The sequence below is a fragment of the Phymastichus coffea genome, unplaced genomic scaffold, assembly GCF_024137745.1.
Source record: "Phymastichus coffea isolate CEN01 unplaced genomic scaffold, Cenicafe_Pcof_1.1 PCOF00255, whole genome shotgun sequence".
NCBI classification, from domain to species: Eukaryota; Metazoa; Arthropoda; class Insecta; order Hymenoptera; family Eulophidae; genus Phymastichus; species Phymastichus coffea.
This window is the reverse complement of record NW_026707066.1, coordinates 85,311-96,445: the sequence shown is the minus strand read 5'-3', so window position 1 is coordinate 96,445 and position 11,135 is coordinate 85,311. Positions and strand designations below refer to the sequence as shown.

Genomic DNA, 11,135 nt, shown 5'->3' with positions numbered 1-11,135 from the left:
CTCGAGGGACTAAGTCGACCTGCCACTAGTGGCGGTATTTACAACTTCACTCTCCTGTAAAAATTATGCAGAACTGCAGAACAGAAAATGTAAAAAAATTATACAGTTGAAAGGAGACGGCGCACCGCTGTCTTTACTTAAGTGTGAGAATACAATATAAATTGCATTTGTTATTCGCAATGAGATTAATTATTAAAGTGATTTAGTTGCACGCTTGTAAGTGTAATAATTATACTATTTTATCGTCGATTTTATTGATTTGTCAGAGAGTGTTAGACTGAATGAAATTTTGTTCATTAAACTGCGATAATAAAAATTCTAATATATTTCTTGGATATCATATTATATTAAATGAGATTTTGTATAGTTTTTACTTCTTTGCACATTATGGTTCATTAATGCAATAGAAATTGCCAACCAATCCAAATCAATTGGTCAGTACAACATCTATTTCTTATAGGCTGGGTATGAGCCAACCAGACGGTACGTTTAGACAATTCTCAAATTTCCTTGAATTACTTAGGTGAATTGAATATTTGCGATTTATTAGAGAAATAGGTGATCCATCAAGGTTACATATAAAATTTAATTGACAAACCTTGACATATTTGATTTGAATGTAAATTTATGGCTAAAAGTGCGTATTGTAATATAAGCACTTTTGTATTTCCCGCGATGAAACTGGAGCATTCAGCTAAAAGATAGACATATATGCTTGGCAGGATACATTTTCTCTCGACAAATTAATGTTTCTATGCGTTAACATTTTTATGTTATTACGTTGGAATATAAATTATCAACTCTGCAGAAGTTTTGAATAATTTTGCGTCACGGTAATTTCAAATATAAGGTTTTATTAGGATAGTTGACAGGTGGTTTGACGTCTACCAGATCCAGCTTGCGCCATGATGGACATTAGCACACCTTATACTTATCTAGCTATCTCTGTCTGTCTTTCTCAGACCGCCTTCTCTCTCCTATTTTTGCTCGTTCTATCTTTGTTCGAACCGTAGTATCATGCCCACATTCATGCACGTACTACAAAGCACTTGCGGGAAGTAAAGAAAAAAGGAAAGCGCAAAGTAAAAGAACTGAGTTGACGAGCTGGTAAAATCATTTCTTAAGTTGAGTGAACGTTGATTATAGCGAATAAGAAAGAAGGAGAAGGATCTACTGTATTTTGCATGATCGACGAGTGCTAACTGGTCCGTTGATCAGCGATTAAATCGCGAGGTTCAGTGTTGTATTGTTTTCCCAGCTGGTCTTTCGTTACACGTTAAAAGGCTCCCTGGGCGACACACCACCGCCTCCCGTTTCTCGTCTGATAAACATTAACCGTGTTTGTTGTTCACATCTACATATAAACACACGCATTCTACGACCAGCTTTTTCTCTTTACGACTGACTTGCAGCAGAACAGGTGAGTTCTACCTACGCTTTACTTCGCACGGAAACGCAGACAATGTCGGCCACGGCGACAGCTTACAATATAGATGTTTGATTAATTGTACTTGATTATTGATTACTACTTTGCTTATTGTTCAAACAAGTTGTCAGCAAAGGTATCTACTTTTTATCCTTATACTTACTAGTCCAATCTCTTATTACTTTTTTCATTTTCTCATTATGTTCAGTTTACATATCCACCTTATATTGTCGTTGTAATTATGCTCACTATTTAACCTAAATCTTATTAACTTATAACATTTGCTATGTATTTATGGATATTATACAATTCAAAAGGATATACATATATACTAACAAGTTGCTAAGAAATGTTAAAATAATATACTTTATTTTAAAGAATACTTTACAATTTGGTTATTATGATTTACTAACAATAAACATTTTTAAATTGATAATTACAGGAGCAAAATGTCAGCTGGTCCATACAACTACTCTTACATTTTCAAATACATCATTATAGGAGACATGGGAGTAGGAAAATCATGTTTACTACATCAATTTACAGAAAAAAAGTGTAAGAATTTGTTCATAAAATTAGTTCATCTTATAAACCATTTTTTTGCTGAATTTTGTTCATGAAAAATTACTTCCAGTTATGGCAGATTGTCCTCATACTATTGGTGTAGAGTTTGGAACTAGAATAATTGAGGTAGCGGGACAAAAAATCAAACTTCAGATTTGGGATACTGCAGGACAAGAGCGATTTAGAGCAGTTACAAGGTAATTCCATTATTTTTAATAAAAATAATTAAAAGCACATTTTTTGTTATTGGGTTATGTGACATACTTGAAAAATGTTTTTAATTTATAGGTCATATTATCGTGGAGCTGCTGGAGCTCTAATGGTTTATGATATCACTCGACGCTCTACTTACAATCATCTTAGTAGTTGGTTAACCGACACTAGAAATCTCACAAATCCAAGCACTGTATGTTCTTTAATAATAATGCATTCATTGCAAATTTTTTATTTTTATACAACCAATATTAATTTTTTATTTAGGTGATATTTTTGATTGGAAATAAAAGTGATTTAGATGGACAGAGAGATGTTACTTATGAAGAAGCAAAACAATTTGCAGATGAAAATGGACTCACGTTTGTAGAAGCTAGTGCTAAAACGTATGTCTTTTATACAATATTCCTCAATTATCTTAGCTAAATCAATTACAAATCGTTATTATTAATTTCAGAGGAGATAATGTAGAAGAAGCTTTTTTAGAGACTGCAAAGAAAATTTTCCAAAGTATACAAGATGGACGGTAAATATTCTTTATTAAAAATTAAACAAGTGCTAGGTCAGAACATGTTCATCATTTGAATTTATTTGTTTCAGTTTGGATTTGAATGCTGCAGAATCGGGAGTACAGCACAATCCTAGTCAGCCTGGTCGTACTAATTTGCAAGGAGTATTGAATGTGCAACAAGGTGGCAAAGACTCTTGCTCCTGTTAAACTTTCAATTGTATATAGAGCCATATTATGCATTAACATTAATGATGCATATTACGGTTTAAAACTAAACAAAAAAAAACTTTGTTCTGTCCAGATGTTTGATAAAAAGTATTTACATAAGGGCAGTGTGATGATTCCAAATAATTTTTTTCAATTGGCAAATACTAAAAAATACATACTTCTATGTATGTATATATAACTTGTATTGTTATCTAACATATATTAACAAATTGTTCAAATCATTACTGCATATTCAAAGTGAATTCAGAGCAATTTCTTTTATAAGTAGTATAATTTTCAAATAATAATTAAGACTTATAATCAACTTTTTAAGTGCTTCTGAACTTTTTCATTCTTATCTAAAATTCATAATTTTTTTAGATCAGTGCATTTGATACAAACAGCTTACCAAGATAAGTTCACCAAAATGAAATTATTTTTTTTTCTTAACTATTAATCTTAATTTTAATTCCTATCCAGCGTCGTTAATTCTCTAATCATGTTGTCAAAAAGCTGATTCATTCCTCTGTATACTACATTTAGAATATAAACAGCGGGAATAAACTGAAGTATGTTCGTTTGTCTGGTGAAAAATTAATTTTTCACAAACATTACATTTTGTAAAAATGGTTGCAAAGTAAATGCAGTTGCGAATATATGCGAAAAATCTTGGATTATACACAAAAAATATAAAGCTCTTGAATAAATTGAAAAGTAATATAGAAAACATTTGTATGATCGTTATCAAATGTATTTACAAATATTTTAAAGCCATTATGAAGGCGTGCTTAATCATCATTACTAAAATTATAATGAAAAATTATTACACTGTTAATATTATTTGTAGTATTAAGAATTATAAATTGTGTATATAAATAACTTTCTTCAAAAAATACATCAATATATGTTTAATTCATAAATAGGCCTAAAAATGGAACATTATTTTTTCGTTTTTTAAATGAACAAATTTTTTTGTTACGTTTTTCATGTCAAAATTTTTATAGAAATGAAACTTATTTATAATATCAATGTATGTAAAATGGTAATTTTTTATTATTAATTTTCTTACTATGGTTTACACGTTTTATATCCTAGAGGTTCAGAAATAAATATTTTTGAAATAATTTTGTTATATTACGTTTGCGTAGTTGCACGATAAATAAATTTATTAATTATTAAAATACAGTAATAGATTAAATGCCAATAGTAAATGAATTTATATGTATACAACCTGCATTTAATAATAAATATTTATTGAATGAAATTCTTCAAGCTATATTAAATTTATTAAATTGATTGAATCTTAAGTATTTTTAAATAAAGTCGGCACATTTAAGTTAGCACACTTGACAGGCTAAATGTACAGTGTAGCTGGAATAATATTGAAAAAGCGTATCAATAATCAATTATGATAGTTGATTACTTATTGTGAATATAAGCATGATCGTTAAATATACAATAGGAAAATAAAAGAACGATACAGTACATTATTTACTATGTAATTCTATTTCTATTGAAAATTAATTTTTGTAGGTTATGTTTTTAATCTATGAAAATGCAATTTGGATTTAGTGATTTGTGTATTAATTTACCAGAAAATAAGAGTGAGTTACAAGAAATATTGTTTAAACTTCATAAAGGTATATTTATGTGTATAGCAATTATATCAATTTTAAAAAACTTGAATTTTTATATTTACAATACATATTTTAATAGTTGGCTACAGGAATGTGGTAATAAATCAAAATGTGGATGAATCAGTGTTTGAAAATGAAAAGAAGAAGAAAAAAAAAGCTGGAACAGTTAATACTTGTCCATACTGTATACCAAAACCATTCAATATACAAGATTTAGAAATGGAATTCACAGGAAAATTAAATATATTTAATAGAATAACTTTCACTTTCTCAGATCCTCTGAAAACCCATTCTATTGTATGTTATTGACTTTTGTTGAATATTGATTTAAATCTATCATTTTACCAAATTAAAAATTTCAGAATCAACTAGCAATGATGAAAAATTACGATTTGTATGCTGTTATACCAAAGACACAAAATGCATTTCAAGTACGTTACTTATAATGATGAATAGTTATTATTGTACTAATTATTTTCTTTTCAGTTTGCTTGTGCCCAACTGAATGTAGATGTAATATTCATAAATTCAACATGTAAAGGGTTGAAGTTGAGTAGAAAATTATATTTACAAGCAGTGGAACGAGGAATCCATTTTGAAATTCAATACTCTGATGTCATTAATTTATCTACAAGAAAATTGGCTATTCATTACTCTCATCTATTTTATACTTTTGGTAAAAGTAAGGTAATGATAGCAAATGTTATTAAAGTTTCATTAATTTCATATCTTATAGACATATTTTATTTTAAGAATGTAGTATTATCAAGTGGAGCCAACAGTGACTCTTTGATACGAAATCCATATGACATTATCAATTTGTATCCTTTATCAAACAATTAACATAAATTATCAAATATTTAACATAAATTTTGAACATCAAGATTAATGTCCTGAACTTATCATAACTAGAGCTAGACTTTTAGGATTGAATGAAACAAATGCAAAAAATGCTCTAGGATCTAATACTATATCAGCTCTTTTGAAAGGAGGTAAGCATGAAATTAATTTTTGTATAAACTTGTGATGACATTTTTTCTGTCATTTTTCAGAAGGTAGACGGAGTGGAAAGTCATTTTTTAAAATACATCGTACTGAAAAAGTGGATGATGATGTAGATTTATCAAATATTCCATCAAAAAAGATTAAACTATGTGATTAGCATTATAAACAATTTTATAATTTGATTAAGATCATTTTTTTCCTTAAAAGAGTCAAGTTAATTATAAAAAGTCAATTTTTTTTCTATCCTTTTTATTTAAAAATTTAGAAACAATATGAATTAACACAATCCCAATTTCTCGAATTCAGCAATTATGCACATGTAATTCCTGCACAAGTCCAAATTTGAAGTGAAATTTCAAAACTTGGTTGGAAAACGATTTAATAAATAAAAATATGATTTACTTGTTTAAAATACTTTCTGAAATAAATGTATTAAATAATTAATTCCGATGTATATATATATATATATATGTATACACACAAACATCCACTATATATACACACATCAGAAACACTGTAAACTAATAAATCTCGCAAGCATTAATAAAGCGCTTTTAACGATTTTAATTATTAAACGAAGTTGAATTCACGCTTTATCTGCGCTCACCTGTAATTTAAAATTTGAACTCTAGACAGTCGTAAGATACCATTCAAATTTAGTTTTCTCGAGATACTGTATAAAATAATTCAAACATTGATTAGTTTATTTTAATTGCAACAATTTTATTGAGTATCATTTGTTACTATAAGTCAGTTAATTAGTACAAGTAATCCCTTAAAAACCAAAAAACAAAAGAAGCTATAAATGCAAGGTGCACTACTCAAATTTGAATCTGGCAGAACGATTGTAAAAAAAAATTTAAAATATTATAAACAAGTTAATCGTTAGTTAATCTCATGAATAAAATAAAAAATAAATCTGTTATTTAAATAAATAAAAATAAAAAAACCTGTTTTATTACTTCCGAAACTCCACGTATTCCAACATTGTAATTGTTATAATTATCGTACTTTCAAAATGTTTAAAACAGTATTTAAGTCAATTCGATACAAATAGTTATTTATAAATGTAATGACTGTCCGTTTGATTATTTGTAGAGGACATTTACTATTCAATAAGTTATATAAAGTATATAAAAGTACATATCAGTAATCGTGCCATTTTTAGATAGATTTCATTACTTTCCAAAATTTGAAAACTTTTTTTATATTACAAAAAACTGACAATAACTTTGTGAATTTTTTATCATAATGATCAAAAATATGTTCAGCTTTTGTGATCATTTTCTATACATGTGAATCAATATTAGATACTTCTAAAATAAACTTTTCCAATTGTTTCCAATCTGTTTAAGCAACTAATAATCTTAAATTTATGAAGTTAAATTTTATTCAAAGATAGTAATTCTTTATTATAGTTGTGTTGATAATCAATATTATTACTCTTAAAAAGAAAAAAAAATTAATCATCCTTGAATAATTTCATTCGGTTGTAACATCTTTAATTTTCTTATTTAATATATATATATATAATATAGCGTTTGCGTATATCGTATATTTTGAATTATATCAGAAAATTTGTTAATCAATTCTTATACCAATCTGTTTTCACAAATTTGAACATTATTATCTAAGTTAAATTAAGCTCTTCCACTAATTTTTTTTATAGTTAACCAACTGTAGGTTTATTGTACGTAATACATTAATTTATACAATATTTATCCTATTTATTTATGCTTAAAACATTATTGAGCATAATACTTTATAATTATTCAATAAAACATTCATGTTGTAAAATTAGACTTTTTTACGAGTTTTGTAAGCGACCAGCCATAGCGACCGAAGCGACCGTATATAATTAAGATTACTCAGAGAAAAGCCCATTATCATAACGTGCATTATTAAATTCAATGAATAGTTACATAATGAATTCATAAAAGAATAATAAATTTAAAAACATCCATAATTTTATATTAAAGAAATTGAACAAAAATACGATATGTTGAGGATATATTATTTAAATATTATTTAAATATGTTATTAATAAAATAGCTTTAACAATTAAGTAATTCGTAAACAGTAATTTTTAACAATTACAACATTTTCGTTTGTCTTTACGTTACATAAGGCCCCGGTCCCATATAGGTACGTACAGATGCGGACGGATACGGACGCGAATCACAATTCTAGTAACATCACTAAAAATACATATGTATGTAGTTCGATTATTTAGTACCAACACTAACGGTCGTGAGCAAAAGTGACTGTTGTTTAAAACTGTAGCGCCGAACGTACACATTTAATGATCGCCTATCTAACCTTTACATTATTGCAGTCTATAAGATGGCAAATGATAGAGAATTGCTAGACTTTCAACTACAATTAGTGGAATTAGGCCTTAATTTTATGGAAGTACTTGAATATATGAAAAGAAGAAGAAAATATATATAAATGATATGTATTAATTATCCCAAAAACTTGTTTTACATTAGCATACTCATCAATAAGCAATATTCATGAAAATTTGAAAAGTAAATTGTAGATCTGACATTTGAACATTAAATGTGGTACGTTCGACGCTACAGTTTTAAACAACAGTCACTTTTACTCACTACCGGTAGTGTTGATACTAAATAATCGAACTAGATATTTTTAGTGATGTTACTAGAGTTGCGATTCGCGTCCGTATCCGTCCGGATCCGTACGTATACCTATAGGACCGGGGCCTAAGGGCGACGAATGGGCTGGCATACGCATGCGTCCCCCCCTTGAACTAGTGTGCTAAGGCCCTCGCCACATATGGCCTAATAGAGACCGCGCAAGCCTTTAACATACGATAAAACAATTATTTATTTTTATTTACGGAAATAATAGATTTATCTTCGATTTTATTCTAAATTCCATTAGTTGATGAGATAAATTAACGATTAATTTCCTTATACAACTTTTCATAACATTTATTTCTCCTTTAAATTCAAATTTAAATACTGGCATCAAGTACCAAAAATTTATTTTATTGTTTTCAGGGAATAACTTGTAGACAAACTAAGGAGTGTCATTTACAAAAGTTGTTATTGAAATGAGCTACCTAATGTTCTAATTAATTTGCATAATACAATATCTCAAAAAATTGAATTTGAGTGCTAACTTTTGAGATCTAACTTTCGCCATCTATAGTAAAGTAAAAGTAAATTTATAAAGCTATAGCATATAGCCCTAAGCTATAGCATATATAGATAGCACTTCACTTCCAACCTAGAAGTTTATGTACATTTTATGGATATATATATATATATATCCATATATATATATATACACTTCAAACTACATCAAAGTTTATCTGAACTGTGTACACGTTTGTTAATAATTTTGCAGGTGCGTCGATGTACGCGAATGAAACATTTTCTTTTCCTACAACAGTGGAATAACATTTTCATAAAATAAAGAAAAAGTTTATTTGTATGAAGTGACTCACAATACTCGTTGATATAACATTTATTTATAATAATGCAAAGTGTAATTAATTCCGTCAAGGGCACAGCCCTCAGTGTTGCAGAATATTTAACTCCAGTTTTAAAGGTTTAATAATTTAGTTGTTATTTATTTTGACAAAAAATTGTTTCAGTCATTTATTAAACACTATAAATTATATCTATTTCTAAAGAAAGACATTAATAAGTTTTGATAATTCCTTTAGGAAAGTAAATTTCGAGAAACCGGAGTTTTAACACCTGAAGAATTTGTGGCTGCTGGAGAGCATTTAGTACATCATTGTCCAACTTGGCAATGGGCTATTGGAGATGTGGATAGAATAAAACCATATTTGCCAAAAGATAAACAATTCCTACTTACTCGTAATGTTCCTTGTACTAGAAGATGTAAACAAGTAATACATTTTGGTTAAATTTTTGTTGTAATCTTCAATTATTATGTTTTAATTTATATTTTATTTTATAGATTGAATATTGTGATGAACAAGAAAGAATTATAGAAGCAGATGATCCAGAGGGTGGTTGGGTTGACACGCATCATTATGGCATTAGTGTTGGAAGTGTAGAAGAAAAAGTTTCTGAAATGACTTTGGATGAGGCTAAACCAAACTCTTCCACAAATATCGCTGGAGACATAGAAGATGATGATGACGATGAAGAAGCAGCTGACATGGAAGCCTTCGAAGTCAGTGGAATGCTTGATGAACAAGATGAAGTAAGAGCTTATGTTGATAACTTATTCATTGAAACAAATTGATATTCCATAATACAATTTAATAAAAATTATTTATAGTATACTGCAGAAACAACAAAGAAGGTTACCAAAGAAAATCAAGAAGCAAGTGCAGATGGTGAAATTATAAGAACCCGTACATATGATCTACATATTACTTATGATAAATATTATCAAACTCCAAGATTATGGATTTTTGGATACGATGAAGTAAATTTGTACTAATCTTAAAATTTTATAATTTTAATATCAGCATAAATATTTTACATTTTCATTTTAGAATCGTAAACCTCTAACTGTAGAAGAGATGTATGAAGATGTTAGTCAGGACCATGCTAAGAAAACAGTTACCATGGAAACACATCCTCATATGCCAGGACCACCAATGGCATCTGTTCATCCCTGCAGGTAAGGGTTATTTAAATTGTGTAAAAAAAAAATTCAACTATCAATTATTACTTCAATTTTCAGACATGCTGAAGTCATGAAAAAGATAATAGCAACTGTTATGGAAGGTGGCAGGGAATTGGGAGTTCATATGTATCTAATAATATTTTTAAAATTTGTACAATCTGTTATTCCAACTATTGAATATGATTATACTCAGAATGTGACATTGACTGGCTCAAGTTAAGTATGAGGTAGTTTAGAATTTGCAATAATAAGTTTGTATCAAGTCTTTTTAAACTAAAAAATAGATTTAGTAATTTGAAAGATTTTTTTAAATACTATGTACATTTTTCAACGTAATCCAGTATAAATCTACCCATATCAAATAAGTAAAAATTATAAATTCATTGTATCAGACTTAACATCGTAAGCGTCATTCTTTCTTGCATTTATAGCGAACGTTAAGTAAGAACATTTATCGATAGTATTTTTTTTCAGACTCACCTTATACAATTTAGACAAATCATAAGCAAATGAAACTATTACAAAATTCAGTACATCTATAAAAATGTATAGCAGAGCCTTAAAAAAAATTAAAACAATGACGAGATCGTCTTACATGTTTTTATACAAATAATTTTATTATGTTTTAACCACAAAAATACTTCATTGACAACATCAATGAAGTCTAAAAATTTTTTGTATCATCTATAATTGTATGCTAATATCTTAAATGTTTCGGTTTCTAGATTGCATCTATGTATATTATTTGTTTTACTGTCTGATAAAATATTCATAAACTCAGTTCACATTATGAATATATTATTATACCATTTTTATCATATTGTGTACGAGGAATATAATAAAAATTAAATTTTGACAGTATAATTGTTTTTAAATCATTATTTCAGTTAAATAATATCAATCTGAGAGTTTGTATGATATTTCTTCACAAATC

General features: G+C 28.0%; 3 protein-coding genes across 4 annotated transcripts; all 3 read left to right on the top strand.

Annotated features, from left to right (window-relative positions):
- Positions 1-951: 951 nt before the first annotated feature.
- Positions 952-3,969, top strand: LOC131674553 (ras-related protein Rab-14). 2 transcript variants are annotated; one of them, XM_058953284.1, is made up of 7 exons: positions 952-1,420; positions 1,869-1,981; positions 2,061-2,187; positions 2,279-2,396; positions 2,471-2,589; positions 2,661-2,729; positions 2,804-3,967. In XM_058953284.1, the coding sequence occupies exons 2-7, from the start codon at positions 1,876-1,878 to the stop codon at positions 2,919-2,921; spliced, it is 657 nt and encodes a 218-aa protein (XP_058809267.1). In that variant the 5' UTR covers positions 952-1,420; positions 1,869-1,875; the 3' UTR covers positions 2,922-3,967. The 2 variants fall into 2 exon arrangements, with proteins under 2 accessions (XP_058809267.1, XP_058809268.1); XM_058953285.1 differs by lacking the exon at positions 952-1,420 and adding an exon at positions 1,455-1,562 and having other exon boundaries at positions 2,804-3,969.
- A 302-nt stretch (positions 3,970-4,271) lies between these two features.
- Positions 4,272-6,455, top strand: LOC131674566 (ribonuclease P protein subunit p30). Its single transcript, XM_058953305.1, has 7 exons — positions 4,272-4,561; positions 4,638-4,855; positions 4,921-4,989; positions 5,045-5,245; positions 5,312-5,379; positions 5,471-5,550; positions 5,611-6,455. The coding sequence occupies exons 1-7, from the start codon at positions 4,471-4,473 to the stop codon at positions 5,718-5,720; spliced, it is 837 nt and encodes a 278-aa protein (XP_058809288.1). The 5' UTR covers positions 4,272-4,470; the 3' UTR covers positions 5,721-6,455.
- A 2,448-nt stretch (positions 6,456-8,903) lies between these two features.
- Positions 8,904-10,995, top strand: LOC131674562 (ubiquitin-like-conjugating enzyme ATG3). The gene is made up of 6 exons (XM_058953299.1): positions 8,904-9,142; positions 9,261-9,449; positions 9,521-9,769; positions 9,848-9,997; positions 10,068-10,195; positions 10,259-10,995. Exons 1-6 carry the CDS (start codon positions 9,071-9,073, stop codon positions 10,419-10,421), a joined length of 951 nt encoding a protein of 316 aa, XP_058809282.1. The 5' UTR covers positions 8,904-9,070; the 3' UTR covers positions 10,422-10,995.
- The last annotated feature ends 140 nt before the right edge of the window (positions 10,996-11,135 follow it).